This window comes from Ursus americanus, chromosome 20, assembly GCF_024610735.1.
Source record: "Ursus americanus isolate L20-20 chromosome 20, mUrsAme1.1.p, whole genome shotgun sequence".
Lineage (NCBI taxonomy): Eukaryota > Metazoa > Chordata > Mammalia > Carnivora > Ursidae > Ursus > Ursus americanus.
The window spans coordinates 8,775,748-8,803,393 of NC_142146.1; the positions used below are offsets into that span (position 1 = coordinate 8,775,748).

The window sequence follows — 27,646 nt, forward strand, 5'->3', positions numbered from 1 at the left end:
TCCCGCGACTCCAGAGAGGCTTAGTACCGGGCGACTCCAGGTTGCGCATGTGTGTCTCGGTCCCGCGGTTGCGATTGGCTTTCAGGCGTCAGAGCCGGTGTGCGCACGCGCGACTGCAAAAGGCAGGTGCTTCGGCTAAGATGGCTGCCAAAAGTTTTGCTTCCCGCCTCAGAGGCTCCGGGCGCTTTCTGAGTGTCTTTGTGGCGGGAGCTGTGGTGGGCGCCGCCGGAGGCGGGTTCACGGCCATGAAGTTGCTCCGGAGTCAGGGCGCTGAGGCAGCGTTGGCGGTGAGGGAGACCGACGGTAAGTCCGTAGGCCTGCTCTTCCTTCCCTGGCCCAGGTTTCGGGCCGGATTCCTACCTCCGGCGTGAATTCTAATTCTCGGTCCGCGCGACTTTTCTCCCTTTGCCGCCCCGAGCCCGGCGGTCCTGGGTTTTCATCCTTTCTACTCGTCCCTCCTGGCCTCCCCGCTCCACCTGGGGCCTCGCCTGCCTCTTTCGCTTACTTTTCCATCTTCATTTTCTCGTCGTCTACCCCCGAAGTTATTTATCACATGTATGTTTTTAATGTCTGTAATCTCCATTAGGTCGTTAGCTCCGTAACAGCTCGGACTATGTTTTGTTCTTCACCATATACACAGTCCAGTACCTGGTACATAATTGACAGTTAAGTGTGGAAGAATGAATAAATTAACACCTAGTTTTAGCATATTAGTTAATTGTCCTCATTTTGCCTTCGTTCAAATGAAGAGTACCGCATTAACCCTAAAAACGAATCTGTCAGGTTATTTTATCAGCAAAAAAGTGGGCTTATTTCGGAAGAGTAGGGAATTAACAATCCAGGACAAGCAAGCGATGGCAAAACCATAGGCAAGTCCAGCAACCAAAGGAGAGGAACTTTATGGAGAGGACGGAGGAAGTTAGGAGGGGTTGTTTTGCAAAGTCCAGGGGTAGTCAGCTTCTTGTAGAAGTTGCACTATCTTTCCCTGTTGGGGGCCTGTAGTTGATTCTTTCTCTTGCTAGTTCTTCTGTCAGGGTCTGTAATTGACAGCTTTCCTGTAATTGACAGAGAGTGGAATGGCTCCCCCTTCCAGCTTCCCCTTCTAGCAGCAGAGTCCACTTTCCTGAGGTTTCCCTTTATTAATTTTCACACCTGCTAGCCCTTCTGCAAAGCATATAACTTCTCAAGCTACTAGGGGTACCTTATATTTAACAATGAAAATGAGCTCATGCTCATTTTTTAAAAAAGATTTTATTTATTTTTGCGAGAGAGAGAGAAAGAGAGAACGAGTAGGGGGTAGGGAGAGAGGGGCATAGGGAGAAGTAGACTTCCCACTGAGCAAGGACCCCGATGAGGGGCTCGATCCTAGGACCCTGGGATCATGACCTGAGCTGAAGGCAGACGCTCAACCAACTGAGCCATGCAGGCCTGGAGTTTATGCTCATTTTTTACACTTTCCCTGCCATGCTGATTTAACTTGCTCCTTCTGATACTTGGCATTCAGCAGGAGAACTAGTTGGGTAGGTTGAAGAGCTGGAGAAGGCATCAAGAGAGGGTTATTTTGAAACTGACTCCGTGTTAAATGTGTGCTTGGTTTCTCCGAGTAGGAAGAGTAAGACCAGTATTATCACTGTGTCGCTGCAGCGCACGTCTTTGCCTCAGTTCCAGAATGATGGATGATAGTCTTTTAAAATGTTTATAAAAGGCTGTGTTTTTGTCCCCACACTAACTCTTTTAATGTAATGAAGAAGTAGGCTTTTTCCCATTAAATCATATCAGTGACTAGGAATGACTTGTTTTTCCTTTGCTGCTTTTGTATACACGGTACTTTATGGGGCAGAGATTTGGACATTTGATGTGATAGACCAGTAAGATCAGGTCCTTATTTAAAAGTTAATGAGATAGCTGCAGTTTATCTTGTTTGTTAAAACTGATTATAGGCAAAGCCTACTGTCTCTTTTCTCTGCGTTGGAAATAATTGCAAAATGAGATCTGGTAGATTAGCCTTTTGAGTCAGTTCTTTGTAAGTCTCACCCCTCTGCCTTATCATTTTTTGTTCCTAGTAAAAGTTACTAATTATTTGTTATTTTTGTCCCCTTCTCCCCCTTTTCATTTTTAGGTTCTGCAGAAAAGGCTCTCTTGGAACAATTTGGAGTCCCTTTAACTGGAACAGAGACTAGGCATTACACTAATCATGCCTTGTCTTATGATCAGTCAAAGCGGGTGCCTAGATGGGTTCTTGAACATATATCCAAAAGCAAGATAATGGGTAGGTGGTTAGAAGTAAAGGCATTGGTGAAAGGTGTTTACAAATTTAGAACAAGGGGGATTATTGATTCAACCTTTTTCACATTCCAGCACATTTAGATAATGATGATGTCTGTATGGTGTACTTAGATGAATGGACCTGCCTGGTAACCAAGGAGCTCCAGACCCTTCCCAGCTTTCTAAGGAGCTGAGAGGATCAGTATCTTGACTTATGAGTTGGAAGCTCTGTCCTAAATATTGCTACAAGTAGCACTATTTGTTCATTATCTCCACAAATAATTTTAAAGTGCCTATCACATGTCTGGCACTGTGCTGAGCCTTGGGACCAGAGCAGATAGTCTCTCGTTCTTTGCACTTTGAGTTAACATGGGGGGAGGGGGGATTTGACCTATCAAACAATCATGAATGTATAATTATTATTGGTAATAACTGTTCTGAAGGACAAGTGATTGCAAGTTGGATTAGTATAAATAAAGAACAGTGAAGAATATGATGAGCAATGATATAGGAGAACCTGATTTTGATTAGGAAGGCTTCTCCAAGAAAATGGCTTGGAGGGTAGATGCTGTTGCCTAGGCAGAGGAGTTGGGTGGTCCATGGACTGTGGACAGGAGCATTCCAGACAGAAAGAAAAGCACAGCTGCATCTCTGAAGGCCCCAATGTGAAGAGTTTTGTTCCTTTAGGGAACTAAAAGAAGGCCAGAGTGGCCGGAGCAAGGGAGAACATGTGAAAGGAGAGACTGGAGAGGTAGGCAGGCATGTAAGTCTGTTCATGTTTTTTTTTTTATGTTTTTTTTATGTCTTGGTGGATTCTTGTAATTAAAATGACCAGACCTTGATATTTAATATTAAATTGGTTTCCATGTAGATTATTCTAGTTTACACTATCCACTGTTAACTACTTGTCCTGTCTTTCACTCATAATGAGCATTACTAATTTAATAGCTGATTTTATTTCCATCTATTGGTTACCAGTGAAAGTAAATATTTTGTGAATTATTCTTTGTGAGTTATTTTTACCATTTTCAGTTGGGATATTGTTTTTTGAATTGATTTGTGGGAGTTCTTTATGTGTTAAGGTATTACCTTTTGTCATAGTTGTCTTATTTATTTATTTGCCTTTTAATTTGCTGTAAGGCCCACACATTATTTCTCCTTTGCTTTACAGTACATACTCTGTTTATGTATATTAAAATGCTGATGTTTAAATGAGTGTATGCCTTTCTAGAGTCAAACCAACCAGCAGAATAGCAGGAGCCTTGGACTTTGCTTGCTACCAGAAGGAGACTGATGTATTTGGAAACTTTTTCATAGCAGTTGAGAATTGATTATAAACTTACATCAAGAGAAACTCACTTGATTTAGTTTCAAGCCTAATGAATTTCCTTTAAATATAAAACTTTTCCCAAGATGTAAGGAATTTCGTCTTTACTAATTTTATCCTGCTATTAAATTACCATTTTCAGAGGCATATAAGAAAAATACTGCATTTCACATTATAATGTGTAATTTGAGGAGGTAAAATAATATTTGAAAACAGGAAGCAGTATACTTGTGATTTACTTGATTTTAGTCTTCTGTTTTCAGTAATGACAGACTAGATTACTCAGACTGACTCTCTGCTAAAAAAAAGGAAATGTTATTAGCAGACTGTCTGCTAAAAACAATAGGAAATATGTAAAAAAAAAATCACTTAAAAAAAAGTCAGCATGATAGTGGTGAATTGGCAAGCCAATATCTGGGGGAAAGCCAGAATCCAGAGAGGTAAGGGCAGTCCTGGTAAACCAAAGCCACATTGCTTTTGATTCTGCACCTTTGTAGGGTGAGGGAGACTGAAGGTGAGACCTAGGGCTCACCCAGGGTAGATTGTCTTATAGGAGACCCTCCCCACATTAGCCTGGAACCCCAGGGTGCACCCCTTCCATTAGCCTGGAACCCCAGGGAGGATGGGGGAGCCAGAACTAACCTGCCTGCTCACCATAGGGGACTATACAGAAGGTTTTCTTGACACTGAGTAGGAAAGGGTCAAAAGGAAAATAAAAAGTTTGTTCCAGGGAAGTGGAGGCCACAGACTGGCTATCATGCAGACGTATAGCCAGAAGCCATGGAGCCTGTATAGATCAAGTCCTGAAGCCCTGATCTTGGTTTAACACAGTTCTTCACTGGCAGTGCTTCCAGGTACCCTGACAGAAACAAATTTACATCCATCTCAAGGAAGGTATCTTCATTCTAGGCCTTTGGAAATTCCCACAGATGAATTTTCAAGGGCGGTGAGCACCAGGCAAAGATAACCAGGCTTGTAAGGAAGTGATTCCAGTGGTGATGACACGTAAGAGAAGCTTACTAATAATTTCTTCTGTTATTTTTTTCTTTATGAAGTGGTTCTAAAAAGCTCAGTATCATAATTTATTCTGAGTCTTGGGATCTGATCATTTAAAATTTTTCTGGCTGAATGAAATGACACTGTAATCAGTAACTTCATTGGTCTCCATTTTAAACTTTATTGAGTAGCAGTCTGAGTCTGTTCCATTTATCCCTATTATTTTTGTAATTTAACAAGATCTGGCCTAATGACAGTGAGAAATGTGGTCTTAGGGTTTGCTGATGTCCACTGTGGCAAACTATCCTGGAGGTGTGAGAATATAAATAAAATTGAGATTTTTTTTCTCTCCCTGTGGTACACAGATATTTTGTTCAGTAATTTTTGGATTGAGCTCATAACCTGAATATTTGTTTTGTCATGGCTTGAGAGGCAGCAAGCAAGATATCAGAGACACTCTCCCCCTCCCCTAGGCTGTGGCTGCCCAGAACAAATTGTTTCGTGTCTATATATATCCATTATTTCACTACATATAAACTTACCAAATACAGTTGCATAAAATATGATACATGAGGGTCTTTTTAGAAAGCAAGAGTTTATTTAGTATGTAAACTTTTTATATAGTTCTGCTATTTGGTCATCGTTTTTACTTAAATGCTATCTGGGGGATTTTTTGCCTTTAATTTCAAAGGCTAGAAACAGAAGTATATGAGATAGCTACACTGTATGAAAAGCATTCTTTCCTAGACTAGTCCTTGCTAAATTCAGATGAGGTATCTGAACTATCCCAGGAACTTGAGACATGCAAACAATCACTAAGTACTAGCTGCTCAGAGAGATACTAGCCAGCAGCAAACAGCTTGCCTTGCTTAGAGAATCTTGAGGGAAATTTGTCCACTAATAACGTACCATTTTGTATGTTTTTCTTCAGGTGATGCTGACAGAAAACATTGTAAATTCAAGCCTGATCCCAACATCCCTCCAACCTTCAGTGCTTTCAATGAAGACTACATTGGGAGTGGGTGGTCACGAGGACACATGGCTCCAGCAGGAGATAACAAATTCTCATCTGTAGGCATATTTTTTGGGAGGGATGGGAATACAGGGCTGGCAGTATGTATACCATGGGACTTAGGCATTAAAAAATAATAGGAGCCAAACCTTAACATTTGAGAATTTCTGTATTCTTATTTTATATTTTCCTTCCTGACTATAATTCCTTTGTTTGCTCAGATAGTGAAATGTTCTTAAACAGGTTGAAGAAGTAAAACTAAATGCTATGTAAAAGAGAACTGGAGAGCTCTCAGGAGCTGATTATTTATTTATTTATTTATTTATTTATTTTTATTTTGAAAAATTTCAGATCTGTAGAAAAGTTGAGAGTATGGCAGAAACATTTGTATCATACCAAGAAGTGTGTGTATATGTATTTTTGAATATTTGTACAGTGATTTCTAACATACAGTTCATACTCAGATTTGCCAAATTGTCACAGTTGTGTTCTTTACAGCTTTTTTTGACCCAGTGTACAGTCATGAATTACATATTATACTTAGTAGTCATGTCTTTCTAGTCTCCTTTACTTTAGGATTAGTTCTCTGCCAAAAAAAGGAGAGAAATGTCTTTTATGACACTTACTGCATCAACTGTTGGTGATTATTGTCATTAAGATAGTGGTTTTTAACCTTAGATACTCATAAATATCTAGGGATGTTTTGAAAAATCCTAATGCCCAGATCCAGAGCAATTAAATCAGAAACTCTAGGGGGTGGAACCCAGGCACCAATATTTTTTAAAGCTCCCTGGGTTATTCCATTGTGCATTCAAGGTTGAGAACCACTACTTGAAGAGAAGGTTATTGATGGCTTTCGTGGTTAATACAAGTCAGTGGAAGGAAATAATGGCAGCCTTTCAGGAGTGTGAAACGAACGAACACCTAGTGGCCAGAAATTCAGAGGAACAAGGAATTCTTCTCTGCCACTTTTGAACTAGTATGTTTGTGTTGTAATTACTGAAAGTTGACCTTTATGGAGAAACTCTTTGCAGAGGCTGAACACCAGAATTTATCCTTTAGCTTTATATTGGAAACTTCGCTCTTAGAGTCTACATTACTGGTTTGGATTTTAGGAAGTACAAAGAAAGCTAGCACACCAAACTACTTATTTTGTTATACCCCTATTACGAATAATCATTATTGAGCTTTCTGACCTGAAATAGCTATGGCTTTCATTTATTAAACGAGTAGTCACTGTAATTGCCTCAAGGTAACGGAGCTGGCTTTCAGTGTCTCTTTGTAAAATCTCAAAGGGGAAGGCATTTCATTGCAAGTTACTATTTTTATTTCTTTTCACAGAAAGCCATGGCTGAAACCTTTTACCTTTCTAATATTGTACCTCAGAATTTTGATAATAATGCTGGATATTGGAACAGGTGAGGGGTGAGAGTTTTAAAATGTGGTTCTGTGGGAGATGAATGATGTGCTAGGAGAATGTACTGTGCACCCATCAACTGTTTCTCTTTGTTCAGCAGAAGCTAGCACTACTGAAGGTAAGTACTAAGGACGAGTTGTCTTCGCTGTATGCCAGGAGTACAGTAGTCTGTGGGAGTACAGACTTCAGAACAGCCAGCTCTTGATCATATTTGCCACTGGTCAGAAGTCAAGTTTTGGAAGAAACTACTCAAAGTATTATTACTGAGGTAGTAAGAGATTTTTGAGTATGTGCAGAGGACACTCTATTTTTTTCTTCTTGTATTTCAAGAGTTGCTGAGCTTTTTAAAAAAAGTTTTGGTACAATTAAACATAACTAGTTTTTGATAGACCCTAACAATAAAATCATCTAGGCTTTTTGCACATTTTTGATACTTCTAACCAGTTTTGTCAGGGGATCTCTTTAAGCATCTAAAACTAGCACTGATTGAGGTGGTTTCAGGCTATTGCATTTTCCTCAAACAGAACTTTATGTTTCAAAATAATTAGGAGAGTAATTATAGCTCCATATTTGTTTTGTCTACATACCCTCCCTTCCCCCACTCATTATTTTAAGCAGGTGACAGGTATATTGTTTTATTTATAAAGTTTTAACGTATTTTTAGAAGGTAAGGATTTTTTAAAAAACTGAAGCAGAGCATGATTATTGCCGCTAAAAAATTATACAGTAATTCCTTATTGCCAGTTCTACAATTAGTGTTCAGATTTTTCTGATTGTTCTTAATTTTTTATTTCTGGTTGATTGGTTTGAATCAGAATTTAAACAAGGTCAACATATAGATATGTTCTCTTAATGCTCTTTTAATCTGTAGGTTTCCTTTTTTTTTGTATGTTTTTTGTTTTTTAGCCTCGCAGAATATTTGTTGAAGATCTGGGATATTTGTCTTATGGAGTTGCCTTTTTATTTTGGCTGGTCATGTACCATTTAACATTTTCCTTTCCCAAGGGATATATTTTTGGGAGGATAATTTATCTGATAATTAGGCATATATGTTGTGAGGTATAATACTGCTGATTTTACTTTTTAGATAAGGAAGCTGAGGGATGATGACATGCATTGTTATCTCTCATAAATCTCTCCAACTGTAGTATAAGAAAGTGCATATTAAACCTACTTGCCATTTTTATCTAGTAAATTAGTAAAACCATTTTTAATTGATAAATCCCAGTGTTGTAAAGATTGCTGTGAAACTGTGGTGTTGTATTTTGGAGTTTATAGAGTAAATTGGTACAATACCATTAAAATATTACTTTTACATATAATCAGGTGTTATTAAAATACATATTCAGTAAAGTAATTCTGGCCCTTGAAATTTATCCTAAGGAATGTTGCATTATATAAGAAATGTTAGGATAAACCCAGTTGCCTCACGGTAGGAATGGTTAAATAAATAAGGTGTATCAGTTTGTTGAAATCATACATAACTCTTCAGAAAAGATTGAGAACTACAACATAGAAAGATAAGGGAGAAGACAAAAAAAAATTTCAGTTCTAAAATGTACACTCAGTGCACACACAGGAAAATGTAAGTAGTTGTGAGTGCATATAATTTTTAAGTTTTCTTGTGCAGTGAAGAACTGGAAAGATAATGGTTTATATCCTTAGTGTTTTGTGCAGTATTCGCTTGTTCACATTCATTTGTCAAATTCAGCATTCCTGGTATCTTTCCTAGGGATTTGATATGGTTTGCTTCTTTTCTATATTTATGTCTGTGTGAATATCACACCTTTTTTTGCTTTGTTTTTCAGAATGGAAATGTACTGTCGAGAACTGACGGAGAGGTTTGAAGATGTTTGGATAGTATCTGGACCGTTGACCTTACCTCAGACTGGAAGTGATGGAAAGAAAACAGTTAGTTATCAGGTAGGGACATGTTTTAACATTCAGGCTTATGTTATTTGTATGAGATTATAATTTCATAATGTATTCTACTTTTTAATTTTATTTATTGAATACCTGTTGGAATGATAGGCACAGGGGATGTAATGATGGATTAAAAAGCAACCACTGATTTTAAGGAGCTCACAGTTTAGAAAGGGAGACAAAAACAAAAAACAAAAAGGGAGACAGACGTGTTATCAGTTAATCACATAAAAGTCTGATATGGTGTGCCAGAGATGAATACGTAGATGAAGGGGTATAGCAAGAGCACTGACCAGCTCTTTTGGTGTGGCTTGGGAAGACTTAATAGAGGAAGTGATTTTTGAGCTAGATCTTGACAGATGAGTAAGAGTAAACTGAGTCGGTGAATCACTATATTGTACACCTGAAACTAATGTAACACTGTATGTTAACTATACTGGAATTAAAATTTTTAAGAATGGGAGGAAAATGAGTAAACCGAGTCAGGAGGGGAGCATGGGAATTCCAAAAGCTGGAGCAGTGTAAGCACAGAACATTTGGGATTGACAAGATAGTTCTGGAATTCAGGTGTCATTGAAGATATTGGAGCTTAGGGTACAAAAGAGTATGGATGGCTCACAGGGAATGAGGATTTCTACAACAACAGGACAGGGGCCAGATGGTAGAGGGCTTTGTATCCATGAAGGCTTGCATTTTGCTTTTTGGACAGTGAGAAGTCATAGGTTTGTTTTAAGCATGGGAAATGTGATTTGTTAGGGGTTTTAGTAAGAGTATTCTGAGCACCGTGCAGAGAGGTAGGTGAGGAAGGAGTGTTTGAAAGAGAAGTCAGAGATGAGGAGGTGAATGGGACATTACTGCTGTGGTCCATATGAGAAAAGACACAGGGCCCAACTCAGGCAGCTAGAGTGAGGATGATAGAGGAATATAGGAAAGCATAACCACGAATTCACTTTCTGGCTGAGGAAGAGGGAAAAGTTCAGGATCACATTTAGATGGCAGTGAGTGGAAAAGTGGGAAGAACAGCTTTTCTTTTAGATGCTTGAGTTTTTTTAAAAAGATGAAGGTTTTTTTTTTTTCATGTAAGTTGTTTAAGAACTTTATAGACTGAAGGAAAGAGGTTAAACTAGAAGAGTATAATTAGTGGTGTGAGGGCTTACACATCTGATGTTGATGTGAAAGATTGAGGATTGCATCTGGAGGGTAGCTGAATTAATACAGTGATGTCATGAGATCTGTACAGGGTGGGGAACTGATGGAGTGAGGAAGACGTGATAGAGTAAGTAAAAGGGATTGAAGGACTTTCCTGTAGGTCAAAGCGATGTATTTGGAGGGAACACCTAGTTCAGTTCTAGGAATAAAGCAGATATTTAATAAGTAATGGTTAGGATATATGATTACTAGGAGAGTCTGTGGTAAAATTAAATGAGCTGAGAAACAGATTAAGGGAAAAAAAACCAAAAAAACTTTAGGGTATGTTCTGTCCCTCTTGACTTGCTTTTTATCAGCCTGTCTGGATCAGATGCATAGTGACGTGTAAGCAGCCAGGTGCTTACACCCTCAGAGTATTCTAGGAGTTCTTACGGGAGGTGGCAAAGGAGTTAGTATTTTAAGTAGATTAATTTCTCTCCTCTGATCAATTCGCTAATTTAATTTTAGTATTTTTTGTTATATTAGAAGAAAAAAATGGCTTAAAGCTCCTTATGTTCTCTTATTTTTTAAATATTAATTATTCTTGAGCTTTGTTAAATCCGCTTTACTCTTACATTGGAAAAGAGATTCTCCTGACTTTTAAAATCTTAAGTGATCAAGTTCGTTTTTTGTGTGCTTTGTTTTCATAAAATTGAAAGATTTATATGACTAGCTTACTGTGTAGTAGACGAAAAATTAAACAAAGTTTCAAAGGAAAAATTAACCAGTAATTAAGAGCATTTCACTAACAGTTTTTTTGGGGTGGCTATTTCTCTTAAATATGTGTTGGCCAAATGCTGTAGTGGAAAGTATATTGCTTTTCTTAAACTGGTATAATTTTTAAAAAATATAACTTACACAGAATATTATGTGTGTATCTGCCAGCTCTTTCTGCTGAACGGGCCTGGAAGCAGTGATTCACAGTTAACAGTGAGCATACCTTGAGACCAGATCTTGTTTCTAAAAAACCATTTCCGAGTGGAAGAATGTGGCACGCGGGGAAGTGGCTGATTCCAGGGCTGGTGCAGGGAAAGTACGAAATGATGGGGACGTGTCAGAAAGATGTAGACATCAGCTTGCAGGAGTTCCACCTTACCGTGGGGCTGTTTGATATCAAAGTATAATGGACTATAGACCCACTGAGTTGTATAAGAATCCTTACTTCTGACACATAAGTTAATACATGAGTGTAAGGAACAACTTCTGCTTACTGTAGAATGTCAACTAATACATTATAAGAATGAAATAATTAGAAAAATCATTTTGCAACCATCATGGTAATAAGTGATTCAGACAAGAATCACCAGTGGATGATAAATCTAGTGAGTGAAAGTTTTATGAAAAGAGGAAGTTTATGTAGTTAAAAAGAGTCTCTTCACAAATTAGTAACAAAGCAAGAAATGGTAACTGTACAGTGGAGAAACTTTCCCTTAACCAAGTGATCAACGTTCATATTGTCAGTAATGGGATTACTGATAAACTGTATTTCCTGGTGTGATGCACTGAGAAGAATACAGGATCACTTCTGTGATATTTCTGCTAAAAAGCATAGCAGTGAATCTCACCATGCAGAAATAACAGGCAAAACCCACCGAGGGTCATTCTGTGAAACAGCTGCCTTGTACTCTTCAGACATGTTAGCGTCATAAAAGACAACGGCTGAGAAATTATTCCAGATTAATGGAGACTAACGAGTCCGGAAAACAAAATGCATTATGTGATCTCAGGTCAGATCCTAGGTCAGAATAGAAATGTTACTAAAAAGGACATTATTGGGACAGTTGGCAACATTTGAGGTCTGTAGGTTAGATCATTATATGTTATCAGTGTTAAATTTCCTGATTTTGATAACCATACCATGATTATATAAGCGGATGTCTTTGCTCTTAGGAAATACATCCTGAAGGATGTGTCTATGACTTATTTTCAAAGGGTTTAAGGGAAGGCAACCCTGTCGGGACCCCTTGCACTCTTGAGAGCTTTTTCTGTATCTTCACTTAATAAAACTCAATTTACTCGCAAAAACAACCAACCAACAAACAAAAACACAAAGGGTTTAGGGAAAAGAAAAATATGGAGGGAGAAGGAATAATAAAGCAAATTGGGCAAAAAAACAGTTGAATCTGTGAAGAGCACACAGATATTCTTTGTGCAAATCTTGTAAATTCTATATTTGAAATTAATTGAGAGTGATACATATGTACATATATTTTAGTATATCTTCTCTATATCAGAATTCTTAATTATACTGGAATATATAAAACTAACCACTAAGAAGACTTACCTTGCTTCTCCTAAATAGCTTATCAGTGACTGCTATTCAAGCCTTAAAGAGAATTTCAAAAGAGACCTGTCAGCTCTCCTCACTGGAATTAGTGTCATGGTGATGAAATGTGGGAGAGCAGTCAAGATCAGCTTCCTGAAGAGTAGACTCTGAATAATAATCATGTTTTTTGGTTTTTATGTGAAAGCCTTATTGGTCTTAGGTCTTTATTTTCAAGTTCTGGGCCTCTGAACCCGTATTGTCAGTTTCCCATGTTCATATTACTTCATAGGACCTGTGAATGCTCACTGGTAAGTCTTTAGTCCAGCAAATCTTCCAGTGCCTGTCATATGGAAGGAGGAATGTATACAGAATTAATCATAAATGACATGCCTTAAACTACACTCTCGATTACTTTCTCCCTTTCTTTCCTGGATTTCACATCTGCAAGTCATCTGTCCTGATTTCTTTGAGTCAACAACTGTTATGCATTCTCTTTTTTTTTTTTTTTTTTTTAAGATTTTATTTATTTATGTGACAGAGAGACAGCCAGCGAGAGAGGGAACACAAGCAGGGGGAGTGAGGGAGGAAGAAGCAGGCTCATAGCGGAGGAGTCCGATGTGGGGCTCGATCCCAGAACGCCGGGATCACGCCCTGAGCCAAAGGCAGACACTTAACGACTGCGCTACCCAGGCGCCCCTGCATTCTCTTTCTTAATAATTTCTACTCAGATTTTGCTGAAGCTCTGAACACCTCCAGTGTAGGCAGAGGCCTCCAGTGACTTTCTCTGCCTCCATTTCTGTTGGTGTCAGTCTGTCTGGAGTCCAGAAATCATGACAGAGAAAGTATACATTTTTGGTTTTCTCATTCTCAAAAGCATCAGAAATGAGTAATACCAAAAGAACAGAAAAGGAAACTTCATTTGTACTGAAATCAGGACATGTCCATAGTCATATCAAGAATTTCAAATAATATCTGAAAGGTACAGTGCATTTGGACTAAATTATAAAAGGTTATTTTTTTTAAAGCTTTTGTTTATTTATTAGAGAATGAGAATGAGCAGGGAGGAGGGGCAGAGAGAGAGAGAGAGAGAGAGAGAGAGAGAAGCAGACTCCGCGTTGAGCAGGGATCTTGACATGGGGCTCCATCCCAGGACCTGGAGATCATGACCTGGGCTGAAGGCAAATGCTTAAGTGACTGAGCCACCCAGGCACCCCAGGTTATTAATTTGACATGTGTTCTTTTATCAAAGCATGGGGCAGGGTACTGAAATTAGTAAAGTTTTTAGTAAGGAAGAGTTTCTTAGATTCTTTTTTTTTTCCCCTTTCTCTTCCACAGAACCTTAGAGAACAGATGCCTTTCTATTAATTTTAAAGCCTTTGAATCTATTCTTCATTAATTCCATATTATGTTAGAAGTTGTGAAGTTAAGGGTGGCTGGGTGGCTCAGTTGGTTAAGCGTCTGCCTTCGGCTCAGGTCATGATATCAGGATCGAACCCCACATCAGGCTCCCTGCTCAGTGTGGAGTCTGCTTCTCCCTCTCCCTCTACCTGCAGTTCCCCCTGCTTGTACTCTCTCTGTCTGTCAAATAAATAAAAATCTTAAGGGGCGCTTGGGTGGCTCAGCCGTTAAGCGTCTGCCTTCGGCTCAGGGCGTGATCCCGGCGTTCTGGGATCGAGCCCCACATCAGGCTCCTCTTCTGGGAGCCTGCTTCTTCCCCTCCCACTCCCTCTGCCTGTGTTCCCTCTCTCGCTGGCTGTGTCTCTCTCTGTCAAATAAATACATAAACTCTTTAAGAAAATAAAAAAAATAATAAAATCTTTAAAAAAAGTTATGAAGTTAGATACGTATATTAAACATAGTTTAATCTTGATGCTTTTGTTCCCCCCCCCCACCATGGCATTGAAGCCATAATTGCCAGTCTTTTTATTTTTTTTTTAAAGATTTTATTTATTTGAGAAAGAGAGAGCATGTGAGTAGAGGGAGGAGCAGAGGTAGAGGGATAAGCAGACTCTGCACTGAGCATAGAGCCCCATACGGGGCTTGATCTCGGGACCCTGAGATCATGAGCTGAAACGAAGAGTTGGATGCTTAACTGACTGAGCCGCCCAGGTGCCCCTTTAATTGCCAGTCTTTTTTTTTTTTTTTTTTTTAAGATTTTATTTGAGAGAGCATGAGAGAGCAAGAAAGCCTGTGCACGAGAAGCAGAGAGGGGCAGTGGGAGAGGGAGAAGCAGACTCCCTGCTGAGCAGGGAGCCCGACAGGGGACTCGATCCTAGAATCCTGGGATCATGACCTGGGCCAAAGGCAGACACTTAACTGACTGAGCCACCCAGGCTCCCTAATTGCCAGTCTTTTAATGAGCCTTGAATTTAAACTTAAAAAATTTTTTTGTTATGGAACTCTACGTGCGTAGTAATGAAAATGTTAAACCTTAAAGTATATGACATTGTAATGAAATTCAAATAGTATAAGGTATGAGAGGGATAGTCAGCTCCTGGTCCCAGTCCCATTGTCCAGTTCCCAGTTCTTCTGCTTGGTTATCTCTCTCTTGAGAATAATGGGTGCTAAACTGTATTTCTTAATTTTGATTTACCCATTTTAAACAATCTCTGTTATGCTTTCACATGAAATTTCTTTAGTTCACTTCACACATTGTTCCATTATCTGTCATTCATGTTAGTTTTTGTTCTCCTATTGGTAAACTTTATGTCATAAACTTTATAAAATATACTTAAACCTTTACTTCTTGATCTGTCACGTATGTACTGTCGAGGTTTATAGCATTGACATATGTGTTTGCTAGCTACAGTTTGGTCGGAACTTTCCCTGTAGCAGATACCTAAGACAGAGGCCTCCTGTGGCACATCTAGCCCGTAGATGATTTGCCTTGGTTCGCACAGTATGTTGTTTTTGAATTAGTTGGTGATTTTTCATAATTGGGAAGTTTCACATAAAAGTCCAGATATTAGCTTCTCTTAAAAACAGATGACTCAAACCCTTGGCACATATTGCCATAGCTGCATTCACTAGCGGAGAGTAGCAGCTTTCTCCTTTGGTGGAGCCCGTGTTCTTCCATTTATCATAGTCTTCACCTGGCCCATTTCAGCCACTTAAATTTCCTGTCTAGCCCTTGTTGGTCTTTGAGTTTTATAATTCTGACTCTATTGAAAATATAAAAGCAGTATGTATAGTATTAAGAATGTTTAAATAGAACATTTGGATCCGTAAAGCAGTAGATACAATCCTGTATTAGGTCTGCGCCACTGGAGAAATAAGTGTTAACACAAACAACAAAAATCTGAGAAGTGGAAAGTAAAGACAGCAGGGTATTATAATTGCAACTTTAAAAAATGTAGTAATATGCTTTCACTTTCTATTTCAGACCATTTAACCTTACTATCATACTATTTTTTAAAAAGGTAAATCAGTTTCTTCTTGAAGACATCATTCTTGGAGCCCTCTGACTTCTGTTCTAATATGAACCGTTTGTTTCCTCCCTTCCATCTCTTCTTTTCCACCCTCCCTTCTTTCCTTCTTTTTATTCAGCAAATATTTATTAAGCTCCTCCTGTGTACCTGGCCCTGTTCTAGGCATTTCTGATAACAGTAAACAAGGCTGTATGTTATATGGAGCTCAGGTTATAGTGGAGGAGACGCACAATACACAAAACGCTTTATTAGAAAAAGAAAACGGGAGGGGTGGGTGGAAAAGAAAGGCAGGATAGGCTGCTAAGGGGAAGTGAGACTGAGCAGAAACCTAAATGAAGTGAGGGAGTAACCTCTATGAGGAGTTTTCCAGCAAGTGCAAAGACACGGGGGTAGGATCAGCTTGGCGTATTCAAGGAGCCACAAGAATGCCAGTGTGACCAGAGCAGAGAGAGCACCAAAGAGAAGGAGGACAGTTAGAGGGAGGCAATGGGGAGAAGTCCAGATCGTATTCAGGGAGCCGTAACGCTGTTTGATCAGGATAGTGGTACAGTCTGGTTTAGATTTGTAAAGCCCAGTCTGGCTGCTCTATGTGAGGAATAGAAGAATAGCTGGACCACTTAAGAGGCTGATGGAGCAGTCTAAATGAGAAAGTAATAGTGGCTTGACTAGGGGGGTGGTGGTAGAAATGGTGCAGAATGGTCTGATTTAGGATATACCTTGCAGTAGAACTGATGGTACTTTGTAATGGGGTAAATTGTAGACTAAGAGGGAAGGAGGATAACACTTGGCTTCCAGTGTGAGATCATGAAGACCAGAGAGCAGGTGTGGAGGTTGGAAATCTGGGGTGCTTTTGGCTATGGGAATGGGAGATTATTTGATGTCCAGGGCAGGGTGTGAGTTTGGTTGTCAGAGAGTAGAGGTTGAAGTGGCGATCTGCTTGGGAGTGGTCAGCACACCAGGTGGTATTTAAAGCTATGACGGGATCATGTAAGTGAGCATAGACTGGAGAGAGCAGGTCCGTGGTCTGAACCCTGGGGGCCTCAGACATTTGGAGGTCAAGAAGAGGAGGATCCAGCAAAGGAGACAAAACGAACAATTTTTGAGGGAGGAGAAAAATCTGGAGAGAGCGGTGTCCCAGAAGCCAAGTGACAAAAGTGTTTCAAGGAGGGAACGATGAGTGGAATGTTGAGGGAATAATGAACTGACCATTGGCAACCTCCAATGGTTGTGGTTTTAAGTCAGCTACACATCTGTCTTTCTTTTCAGTACACTCCTGGCTTAGGTCCCTTTTATTTTGGGCTCCCCTTCCCCCTTCTTGGATTCCTTGTTTGTTTTGTTCGGTTGGAGTACATCCTCAGATTCTTTCTGGAGGAGTCATTGGATGGTAAACTTGCTTGTCTGAAAATGTCCTAAAACCCTGGCACTGGGACTTAGGAATCTGCAGGTGTGACCGACTCTCCTGGGCAATTTTACCTACACTGTAAGGTTTGAGAATCATCCCTCTAGAGAATATTTTTCTAGCTTCATCCCGGAGGCAAGATAATGGCCTGCTGCTTTTGTTGGTTGCACAATAATTCTGTAGATGGATTGGTCAGTCTCACACCTTGATTTTGACACCCTTTATTTACTGGAGTGTAAGGGGCTGTGAAAATCCACGCTTTGACTCCTTCCTCTTTGTTTTATCTAACGTGTCAGCTCCTCCATCTTCCAGAAATTCGTGGCACTTCTTAGTCCACTAATGCTTGTCTCTGCCATTCTCTGCACTTATATGAGTCGATTCTGTGTCAGACCTGTTTGCTGCCCTTTTGTGTATATATGTTATTTTTTAAATTAGGGGGAGAGAGGAGCAAAAGCCTGGGCCCAGTTTGCCATCCTGAACTGGAAACCTCCTTTGGTAACGAATCTTTATTCGTTAGTTTTTTCCACATCCTTGGCAAAGTGAGTTGATACTTTTTAACATTTTACTTTGAAATAATTTCAAATGTGTAGAAAGTTTGTAAGAATAAAGAACCCCCTAACATGGTTCACCTAGACTGGATTGGTTGTTAGCATTCTGCAGCACTTGCCCCCTCTTCTCTAGGCAGACATCTCGTTCTCAGTACTTTCTCAACCATTCCAGCGTTCATTGTAGATATCTTGTCCCTTTCCCCTCCTGAATACTCCATTCTCTCACATAACCACCATATAGTTGTCAAGTTCATGAAATTCAGCATATAAGGATATTATCCGGAGTACAGTCCATATTCACATTTTGCCAGTTGCTCCAGTAATGTTCTACATGCAGTTTTTTTCCCCCACATTTGGAATGAAGTCCAGAATCATGCATTGCATTTAGCTGTCATGTCTCTTTAGTCTTCTTTAATCACAGTCTCCGCCTTTTTGTCTTTAATGATGTTGACAGTGTTGATGAATATAGGCCAGTTGTTTTGTAGTATGTTCTTCAACTTGGGTTTGTCTCTTGTTTCCTCTGATTAGATTCAGTTATGTTTGTGGCAGAACACCCCAGAGGTGAGCTTGTGTGCCCCTCGGTGCATCCCATCGGCGTGCATAGGCTGTCAGGTTGTCCTGTTACTACTGGTGGTATTAACTTAGATCACTTGATAAAGGTGGCATCCTCGAGATTTCTTCACTGCTAAGTTATCATTTCCCCTTTTCCTCTTCAGATTGTCACCTGCTAGTTTTAGCAGTCACTGAAGATTCTACCCTGAATCAGTTATTACTATGATTGTTGCCGAGTAATGATTTTCTAATTCTTATTTCCTCTGCTTTTAGTAATTGACACTCTACTATAAGAAAGAGCTTTTCCTTACTATTCTTATATCAATATGAACTGATGGACTCTTGTTTTGTTCAGTTAGTTTTAATCAGTCTGCTGTGTATTCGTTTTGATGCTCAAAGTGTCTTCAGTTTGGCCAGTGGGAGCCCCTTCAGGCTGTCTCCTGTGTGCTTTGACACATCCTCATTGTGTTCTCAGCGCTTCTACTTTCTGGCGTAACGTGATATTCCAGGCTCATCTTGGCCAGACTCTGGGATCAGCCATTTCTCCAAGGAGCCCTGGTTTCTTTTAATGGGGTTTGGTATTTAGAAACCAGGATCTGGATGACAAGTTGATTCTTGAGTGCTCGGTCTGCTGTTGGCTTGTCATGTGTGTTCACCACATTTATTTTTAGCCTTTTAGAGTGGGTGGAGAGAGCCCCAAAGAACATAGTATACAAATTCTATTGCCTTTAGTGGCTCACCATTGGGAAGGCCTTTTTTCTCCATCTTCATTGTTCCTTTGTGGGGTTTTTTTTTGAGATGTATAGACCCTGGTCATAAAGAAAGCACTTACCTGTGTGCGTGTGTTATGTGTGTGTGTATGCAGAGCTGAATGTTGATAGGAATGTATCTCCCTAGAGGGGGATGTTGTTTTTTATTTTTTTTTTAGAATTGTATCAAAGTGATTTACTTTTTATATTTTTATTTTTCACCAACAGCTTCTCTGTAGTAATGGAGCTTTTGTTAGATGTGACATTATTTTTTCAGATCAAATGATTTCAGGTGGAATTTTAAAGTTAAAAATCTGTAGTGTTAACATGAAAGCAAAATATGATGCTTTGGTAAATTAAATTGGAAAAACTGTTTCAGCTTGCCATTTCAAGAATTTAGTTGGGCCAAATGTTTTATACATATACGTACACACATATACATACACGTAAACTTGGGAAAATTTGGTTAAGGAAAACAGACACAGGAGGTGAAGCCAGCAGGGGGAAGAGATAGAAAAAGGTAGGATATGTGCTGAAAAACAGTAAGTTCCTCAGACAGTTGGGTTAGAGCCCCATACAGGGAGGGAGACAAAAATAAAAGGAAAGGTTGGGGCTGGGTGGCCGAAACCTTAAATGCCCAGCTCAGAAACATTCAGGCTGTTCTCTAGCAATTCATAATAAAACAGTCGTGAATGAAACCATGTCCTTTAGTGATGCTGAGAAAGGGGACACAGCATTACCCAGCTCTAGAGACCATTCTGTTCCTCTCAAGGAATAAGTATTTGAATCATGAATTCCTGTTTCCAAGGGAATGTCTTGCAATTATGTATGGCAATTCAGAATGCCTGGGAAGTGTTTTGTTTACTCAGATCTAGCCATTTAATATTTATTGCTTGTTTACAACTATATTCTGAACCTGATTTTAGGAGAATATAGCTATTAAAAACAAGGGTGTTTATTTAGTTTTTCTGGGCAATGAAACATGTATGTGCGTACTGTGGAGAAGGTGAAGCAAATGAACCGGTGTTAATTGAGGGCTGTATCCACCATCCGATATATAAGCAGTTTCAGACATGCCGTCTCATTCAGTTCTCACAAGCAGTTTTTACAAGGAAGTAGTGGTTATCTTCTTTTAGAGGCAAGGAAATTGAGGTTTAAAGGGGTCAAGTCCAAGTCATGTAGCTAGTCATGGTCAAAGGGGAGATCCAAACATGGGTCTGTCTACTTGTGTGAGAACCGCCAGTCAATCTATAGCATTGTTCTTCGAAGCTCTCAAGAGTCTACAGTAAAGGGGTTGGTGTGCTCTTCCCATGCAGTAGCTTAAGGCCAGGAGGTAGAAGATGGTGAGGATGGAGAGCAGTTGCAAGTGATATCTGCTAGCATGCAAAAATAAGAACAGAAAATGGGCCAAGAGGAGGATCCCTTATAGCTAGGGAGAAATGTCTGTTAGACTATGCAGGAAAGGATCACAGCATCATAGGCCTTGAGTGAATGTGAGCCCAGGGGAAGATTAGTAGCAGTGATTTTATCAGAAGTGAGTCATCTGACAGCTCTAATCAGAATCACCCCCTTTATTATAGCTGAGGTCATCCATGTGCTTTCTCTGATGTGCCTGTTTCAAGAAGAGATTGATTCCAGACAAGTGAAACATACCTGAAGATTCTGGCCTGAACATTATAATTGACCTGACAAGAAAGTGAGCTTCAAATTTTTCAACTCGGTGGTGGTGGTGGTGGTGGTGGTGATGGTGGTAATGTTAGAAGTACTTAACAGTCTGTGTGTTTTCATTCTACAGCATTACTTTCCCAGCTAATTCCGAACTAGTTCCTAGAGGGGGAGGAAATTAAAAACATGCCTCCAGGAATCTTGAGGCATCACCTGAAGTGATCTGGGAGTAATTTTTTTTTTTTTTAATCTCCTGTTTTCTCTTTAGGCAGAGCTTTTGTTCATTTCCGTATCTGTTTTAATTGAAAAATTAATGATTTTACTGGCTGAGTGTCTCCTTACTCCCACCGTACATCTCCAGGTAGAATCGACAGTCTGGGGAGGTGGTGCTTGTTGTACTGCGACTTGGCAGTCAGGCTCTAGGCTCCTTACCCAGAGCAGGCGCCCAGTGTGAGCAGCCCAGTCTCCCTGGGTCTCGGCTGCTGCACAGCTCCACTAGAGGCCTGACATGCAACGCAAGGGCTGGCCACCTGCCTGTCGAGTTTCCCACATGTTCTGACTCCCTTTTTCCCTTGTTCCTCTGTCTTCTCAGGTATGGAGTCCCTATTTATCACACTGTCATGATTTCTTTCACTTGATTGGCTTGACTTTTTAAGGGATTGGTCTCTTGAGGTGTCCGACAATTTTATTTTTGGATTTTTTTTTTTGTCTTACCCGGGTAGTGTAACCAAATATATCTATCTGACTCTAGCAGGTACATATATTTTCCTGGTGCTGCTGCTTAATTTTATTTACGTCACAGTTGCTATATGTATATGACCTGACAAATGGCAGACCTAGCCTGAATATCATTGTTGCCAGGCTCTTCTGGCACTGAGTCAGCACGAAGGCCCAGTTCTGTGTGTGTGGAGCTGGGGCAGGGGAGAGCAAATTGTCATTTCTGTCTCTTGGACGGAAGGAAACCTCAGGACAGCAGATACAAAAACTAACTTTCGGTGGTGAGTGAGTGCCAGCTTTATGGCTCTTCTATATATCGTGTTTACTATTTACACCCAGTTGATTTCCAGTTTTTGTTACAATCTTGACAAGAGTTCCGTGCTTTTTGGTAATTTAATAGCGGTGAGGATTTCCTCTGTAGAGTACTTTTACATCTACATCTTCTATGACAAGGATTGTTGCTGATTTACTGATGCTGAAGACTTGGTTCATGTTCAGCTCCCGTCTTTTGTTGAGGGTGTCATTTGTGTCCATCCTGCTTCCTCTTGAAACCCTGTTGTCCACTTTTAACTGGTCTAATCATGCTTGATCCCATGTTCCCCACTGTCCCTCAGCAGAACCATCTTTTGTACCAAATGCAGTTACATTCTATCTTTTGAATGACATTACTACAAAAATTGTTTTTTGCATAGGTCTTGCAGATTTTAAAACTTCTTTTTTAAACTAAGGTGTCTTTGTATCTTCATAACTGTTTTGTGAAATAGGTAGCATGAAGGTAGTTATTACCTATTTAATGAATGAAGAAAGAAGGTGTCGGTGGACAAGACTTGCAGGCTCGTGGCAAAGCCTGGCAACGCTAGGACTTGACCAGGTTTCTAGGGTTCCAGTCCCTAGCAGTTTCTAGAAACATTTGAAGAAAGACTTCTAATTTTCCCAGAATTGGGAGAATTTTATTAAGTAGGTTGAGTTGTCTGCAAAGAAGACAGCTTGAAAATTAGAATTTTTTTTTAAGTCTTAAATTCGAGGAAAAAGTGGATTTTCTGAATTTCCAAATGTTGCTGGTTTGTATTTTAAACAGGTTACAGTTGTTTACTTCCTAAAAGAACAAAGCAGACTGAATCAGAGAAGATAGTGGCTGCGTTTTCATTTTTCTCTTTATTTTTAGGGATAGTATTTTGCTCCTCCTTGTTGAAATATTGTGAGAAGGTCATGGATGAAATAATCCTACTTTGTGGTTCTTAGTAGGAATTTTTGTGTTCGTGAGGATTCTTAAAAGTAGTAATGGATGTCCTCTAGCTATTGTGTGGGCTTTTGAAAACCTAATAGAAATTATTTATTTTTATAAATCTTAAAATGTCAAATTTCTTTACTTTTGGCTGGAGTTTAAGGACTCTGATTAGAAGCCCTGGTTGACAGCAGATGGGCATGATCAATTAGTTACTCTTGAAATTTTTTATTTGTAGACAAAGAGTCCACGAGGAGAGAAAACAATCAAGTGAATGGTCTAGAAGGCTCCTCATACTTGGAGTCTGAGGCTGTGCTGCAGTGATGGAGGATGTCCACCAGATGGCATCAAGGATTTGCTTAACTGTTGGCTCTCCAGCTAACCCTGGAAACCCGTTTAAACTTCTACCCCCTTGTGAACTATGGCTCAGCTGCAGCTGTGCCCTCAGTTCCGGTCCCTCGCTTCCCTAGTGCTGTCTTGTGTTCTGTATTGGCATCTGACCGCATTCTGCCTCCTGTGAAAGCAGTGGGGGTTGACTCCTCCTCTAGGTGGGAAGCTTCTTGAGTACAGACACTAGGGCATTCAGTGTAAAGCTTGCTCCTTTCTGTGTTTCCAGCAGTGCCAGCTACAGCCCCTCTGAGTTGCATTGTTGAATTAACATCTGTTGGTGATCTGTGGGCTAATTATGGATCTCCGTAGAGTTCACCTTCAGTGTTTTTTGCCTTGAAGAATACGTTCATTTTCCCAGCTGCGTAGATGACTTGTTGGAGGGCTATAGGGTTTTGTGCTTATACATTGTGTACTTCCATAAGCTTTACTCTCAAGTAAGCCCTGACCAGCCACTTTCACTAACTTGAGAGATAATAGTTACAGAAATCAGTTCTGTAGATGGGGCTTCCCTGCAGCCCTGCAGTTGGTCTTGGCAGTGGAACCTCCATGCGTGCCAGACAGCAGATAGCCATGGCATTCTTAGGCTGTGTGCCATGTAGGTAGAAGCCGGGGAAAAGCAGGAAAGAATCCTTGTAGCTCTCATCCCTCTGCCTTCTCTGGGCTCCCAGCGCGGCTTCCAGCAGCAGGCAGGTTTGATCAGGAGCAAATAACCACTTGGAGCAAGGCAGAGCTCGGGAGGGGTAGTAGTACATATGCATACTGTAGTTGGGTTGTATCATTTTATTGGAGACCATTAAGGAAATGGATGTTCATTTTTCCTTTTTCAGAAAACAGATACGGCTTTTAAGCCAATTGGAAGGAAATTTGAAAAGGTTCCATAATAATGTTATTTCATTATTAGAGCTGACCTACACAGGCCAGCAGGTTGTTTGCTGGCCTGAGCCTGGCTTTTCTGTTGTGTGGATACCTTTCCAGAATGTTTGGTTTGAGGACATATTCAGAAGTTCTGTGTTTGGTAATAGGCCCAAGAGTGTGCAAAATCAGAGCAAGCAGCATCTACATTTAGTTAATTTAATTTCAAAAATGAGCCACAGTCTAGGTGAAACTGGAGCTAGTAATACCAATGTAGTATGTCTGGCCGCTTTTCTGAGAGCTATTTGTTTAGCTCCCTAGTGAATTTGATAAACTAAGGCCATATTTTTATTTCTCGAACTGGGAGTTACCAGGTTGGCAGTTTTGACCTTTGAATGTTTAGAGCACCAGAAGTTCTGATTATGTGAGGAAGAGAGAAATCATAGCCTTTCTTTCCTGTTAAAAATCCAGGGCATTTTTTGCCCTTTGCCCTACAAACAGCAGAGGATGTGACCTCTACTCTTTGGGGTGGCATTATTTTAAAGAATGTGATCAGAATCTACCTGTTGGATGCTCATCTTCTCTGTGAACCTGTATTTTGGTTTATTATTACCTTTGGCAGTTGAATTTAAATTCATCGATGGGGTAGCTTATAAATACCTTTGCAGAAATGTGTTGAAAATCTTTTCAGGGGAAATTTGGGGACTGCTAGTATCAGCATTGCTAACATGGCTGCTTTGTTTTTAGGTGATTGGTGAGGACAATGTGGCCGTCCCCTCGCACCTTTATAAGGTGATCCTGGCTCGCAGAAGCCCAGTGTCTACTGAACCGCTGGCACTGGGGGCCTTCGTGGTGCCCAATGAAGCCATTGGCTTCCAACCCCAGTTAAGTGAATTCCAAGTGAGCCTTCAGGACCTGGAGAAGTTATCAGGACTGGTGTTTTTTCCTCATTTGGATAGAACTAGTGGTATCAGGAATATTTGCTCTGTGGACACCTGTAAGCTTCTGGATTTCCAGGAATTCACTCTGTACCTGAGCACAAGAAAGATTGAGGGAGCCCGTTCAGTACTCAGACTGGAAAAGGTCATGGAAAATTTGAAGAATGCAGGGATTGAACCAGATGATTACTTCATGAACCGCTATAAGAAGAAGCTAGAAGAACTCAAAGCTAAGGAGCAGTCAGGAATCCTGGAGAGAAAGCCATCTTAGTTTTTATCTCAGAAGATGTGTGACAACATCTGTAATGAAGCAGGTGTGTCCTCTTCAGGCGAATGTATTTTAGTGGCTTTGCTTTAAAGAAATGATGAAGTGCTAAATTTCGGACTAAATTTCTTCCGAAAAGATGAAAGATCTAAGAAATTCTGTCAAGTTTTTATTTGACACGGGAACTGATTATTAAGGAAACTGTAAGACCTACAGATTTGATGCTGAGCTGAGCTTATGTCGTGTTCACAGAGGACTCTCACCGCCAGAGGATGCTGTTTTTGTCTCTGGACGTTTGTGCCTGAAGGCATTTTGTTTTCGTGCCCCTGAATCATGCACTATCTTCGATGTATCTGGTCAGCTTTCTTGGAGCCCCGTGTTGTATGTTTTCTTTCTCTAGGACCCAAGTTGGTCTTGGAGGTGGCTTTTCGATATCCTCTGTGTGCTATCCTGTCCACACGTATTACTGGGTTATGTATTCGTTTCTTGCTCCTTCTCTGACAGACCTGCTGGTCCTCCACTTCTGTCCTAAGAAGCCCTCAGCTACATTTTCCGCTCACCTAGTATGTTCTGTGTACGAAGCTCAATGCTTTGCATGTATTATCGTACAGCGACTCTCCCAGGTGAATATCACTGTCCTCATTTTACACATGAGGACATTAAGCCTTAGGAAGCTTAAGTATTTTGTCCAGGGTTCACCTTTCCAAAGAAGTAACGCACAGAGGTAGGAGGCAGGAGGCGTGTGGGGCCGAGAAGAAAGAATGATGTAGATTGGAATAATCCTGACACAGGCTTTTGACTTAGAAATGTATACACTGGGAATCGGTGATTCTGGGCCCCGCTTGCTAAGAGGGGTCTGGTTTCTTGTCTGCCATCGACTCAAGTCCTCTGACTTGAACCCTCCTTAGCTCTTTGGGAAGAAATAATCACAGGTGTTGGAAAGCTAGAGGGCATTGCTTTGTGGGTTTTATCAGAGGCCTTACTTGCCTCCAGGGATGTAGTTCTTTCAGTGACCAGATGGTGCCAGATTGCTGTGTTCTTTGCTTTCTAGGTGAGCAGTTTGTTCCAGAGGTTAAGGGACCTAAGAAGGGTCTGTGTCCACAGATTCACCAGCTCATGGTTTGCTTCCCTTGGGTCTGCTTGCCTACCTGGGTAGCACAGGGCAGGTGGTGCTTTGGGCCAAAGACTCAAAGACAATTCTGATTATCTCTAAGGGAGACCGGCTGTTTTTTGAGCCAGATTTCTAGATTTGGGTTTACGTGGAATCCTTTCAGGGGCCACCATAAGTATAGGCAGTGAAATACCTTAAAATAGGGCCCCAAAACTTGTATAAACGTATCCTAGCTCTGCCGTCTTTCCAAGTGGTATTTTACAAGAACAGTTTTTGTGGTGTTTTGTGTGTTCGTTTCTAACAGAAATGCCAAGGCTTTAAGATAAAGGTAAGATGATAATGATTGACCTTGTTCTGCTCCTTTGTTTAGATAAAAAGGAAAGAAGTTGGGGGGTCAGAACACAGTAGCCTGATTAATACCAGTCTGTTTTATCACACTGTTTGCCATTAGCTTATGCCAGTCCTTCTCTTCTTGGGGATAAAGAGCCAAAATGTCACTGTGACCAAAAAATCTGTTACTTTCTCTCCTTGTTGGAAAGGTGATGGTGGGGCCTCCCGGTGCGGTGTTTCTCCCAGAGCCTGAGGGGGCGGCTCTGTGGGAGAAGTCCTGGGTGCTTGGCGTGCGTCTCTAGAGGTGAGCCCCCATCTCCTTTCCCCCACGTCTGGCTCCATGCCCTATTCTGGCCTGAATTTTCTTTAGCCTTGGACTTACTTCCCTTGCTCTTCTCACTCCTGCCCCTGTACCTAGATGGTGGAGAATCTTGATTTTTAGATCAGTACATTGAAGTGCCTTAGGTTTTTAGTATGAAAAGTGCTACCTGGTCATTGTGAAAAATAGAGATCCGTGCTTATAATAAAAGACGCAGTCTCCCAGTCTTCATTTTCACATGGAGAAGTTGTGTTGGTCTATAGGAGTGATGCTTGACTTGTCTGAACACTTCCAGTAAGAGTTCCTCCAGAACAAACTGAAATGTAAATACTCGGTAGAACTTAGAATTTTCCCCAGGATCAGATCACTTCAGCCTCCCCCGGTAGGACTGCTGATTATTTAGACTCGGATGCAGGAGATCCCTAGGCCACTCCCCAGCACGGGTCTGTCCCCTGATCAGATAAACTCGTTACCCACTTGAGCCAGTTAGCCTCCACTTGGTCCTTCCTTGGAGCCAGCCTAATTCTCAGGCTGGGCCTGGGACTCTGCCTTCTGTCCAATGATGCTCAGGGAGTATCTTGGCCAAGGGGAAGGCTGCAGCCATCTTCATGGGCTCTGCTGCCAGAAGCCTATCTGTAGGTGAGAGTTATTCCCTGCTCTCCCCACCCCCAGTGACATGTTTATTTGAGACTCCAGGCTCTTTGGTCTCTGGATTGAGAACATTTGACCAATGGCATATGCAGCAAAGGTCGGACAGGTGTGCC

General features: G+C 40.6%; 1 protein-coding gene across 1 annotated transcript; it reads left to right on the top strand.

The window, feature by feature from the left end:
* The first annotated feature begins 47 nt into the window (after window positions 1-47).
* On the top strand, window positions 48-27,119 carry EXOG (exo/endonuclease G). The gene is made up of 6 exons (XM_045798220.2): window positions 48-303; window positions 2,120-2,269; window positions 5,520-5,659; window positions 6,942-7,018; window positions 8,826-8,940; window positions 24,667-27,119. Exons 1-6 carry the CDS (start codon window positions 48-50, stop codon window positions 25,126-25,128), a joined length of 1,200 nt encoding a protein of 399 aa, XP_045654176.2. The 3' UTR covers window positions 25,129-27,119.
* Window positions 27,120-27,646: the final 527 nt, after the last annotated feature.

Bases quoted from the DNA above. Each gene is read 5' to 3' on its own strand.
- EXOG (XM_045798220.2), top strand. From the start codon at position 48: ATGTGTGTCTCGGTCCCGCGGTTGCGATTGGCTTTCAGGCGTCAGAGC. The intron at 2,270-5,519 runs GTAGGTGGTTAG...GTTTTTCTTCAG, and splicing joins ATCCAAAAGCAAGATAATGG to GTGATGCTGACAGAAAACAT. The intron at 5,660-6,941 runs GTAGGCATATTT...TTCTTTTCACAG, and splicing joins GAGATAACAAATTCTCATCT to AAAGCCATGGCTGAAACCTT.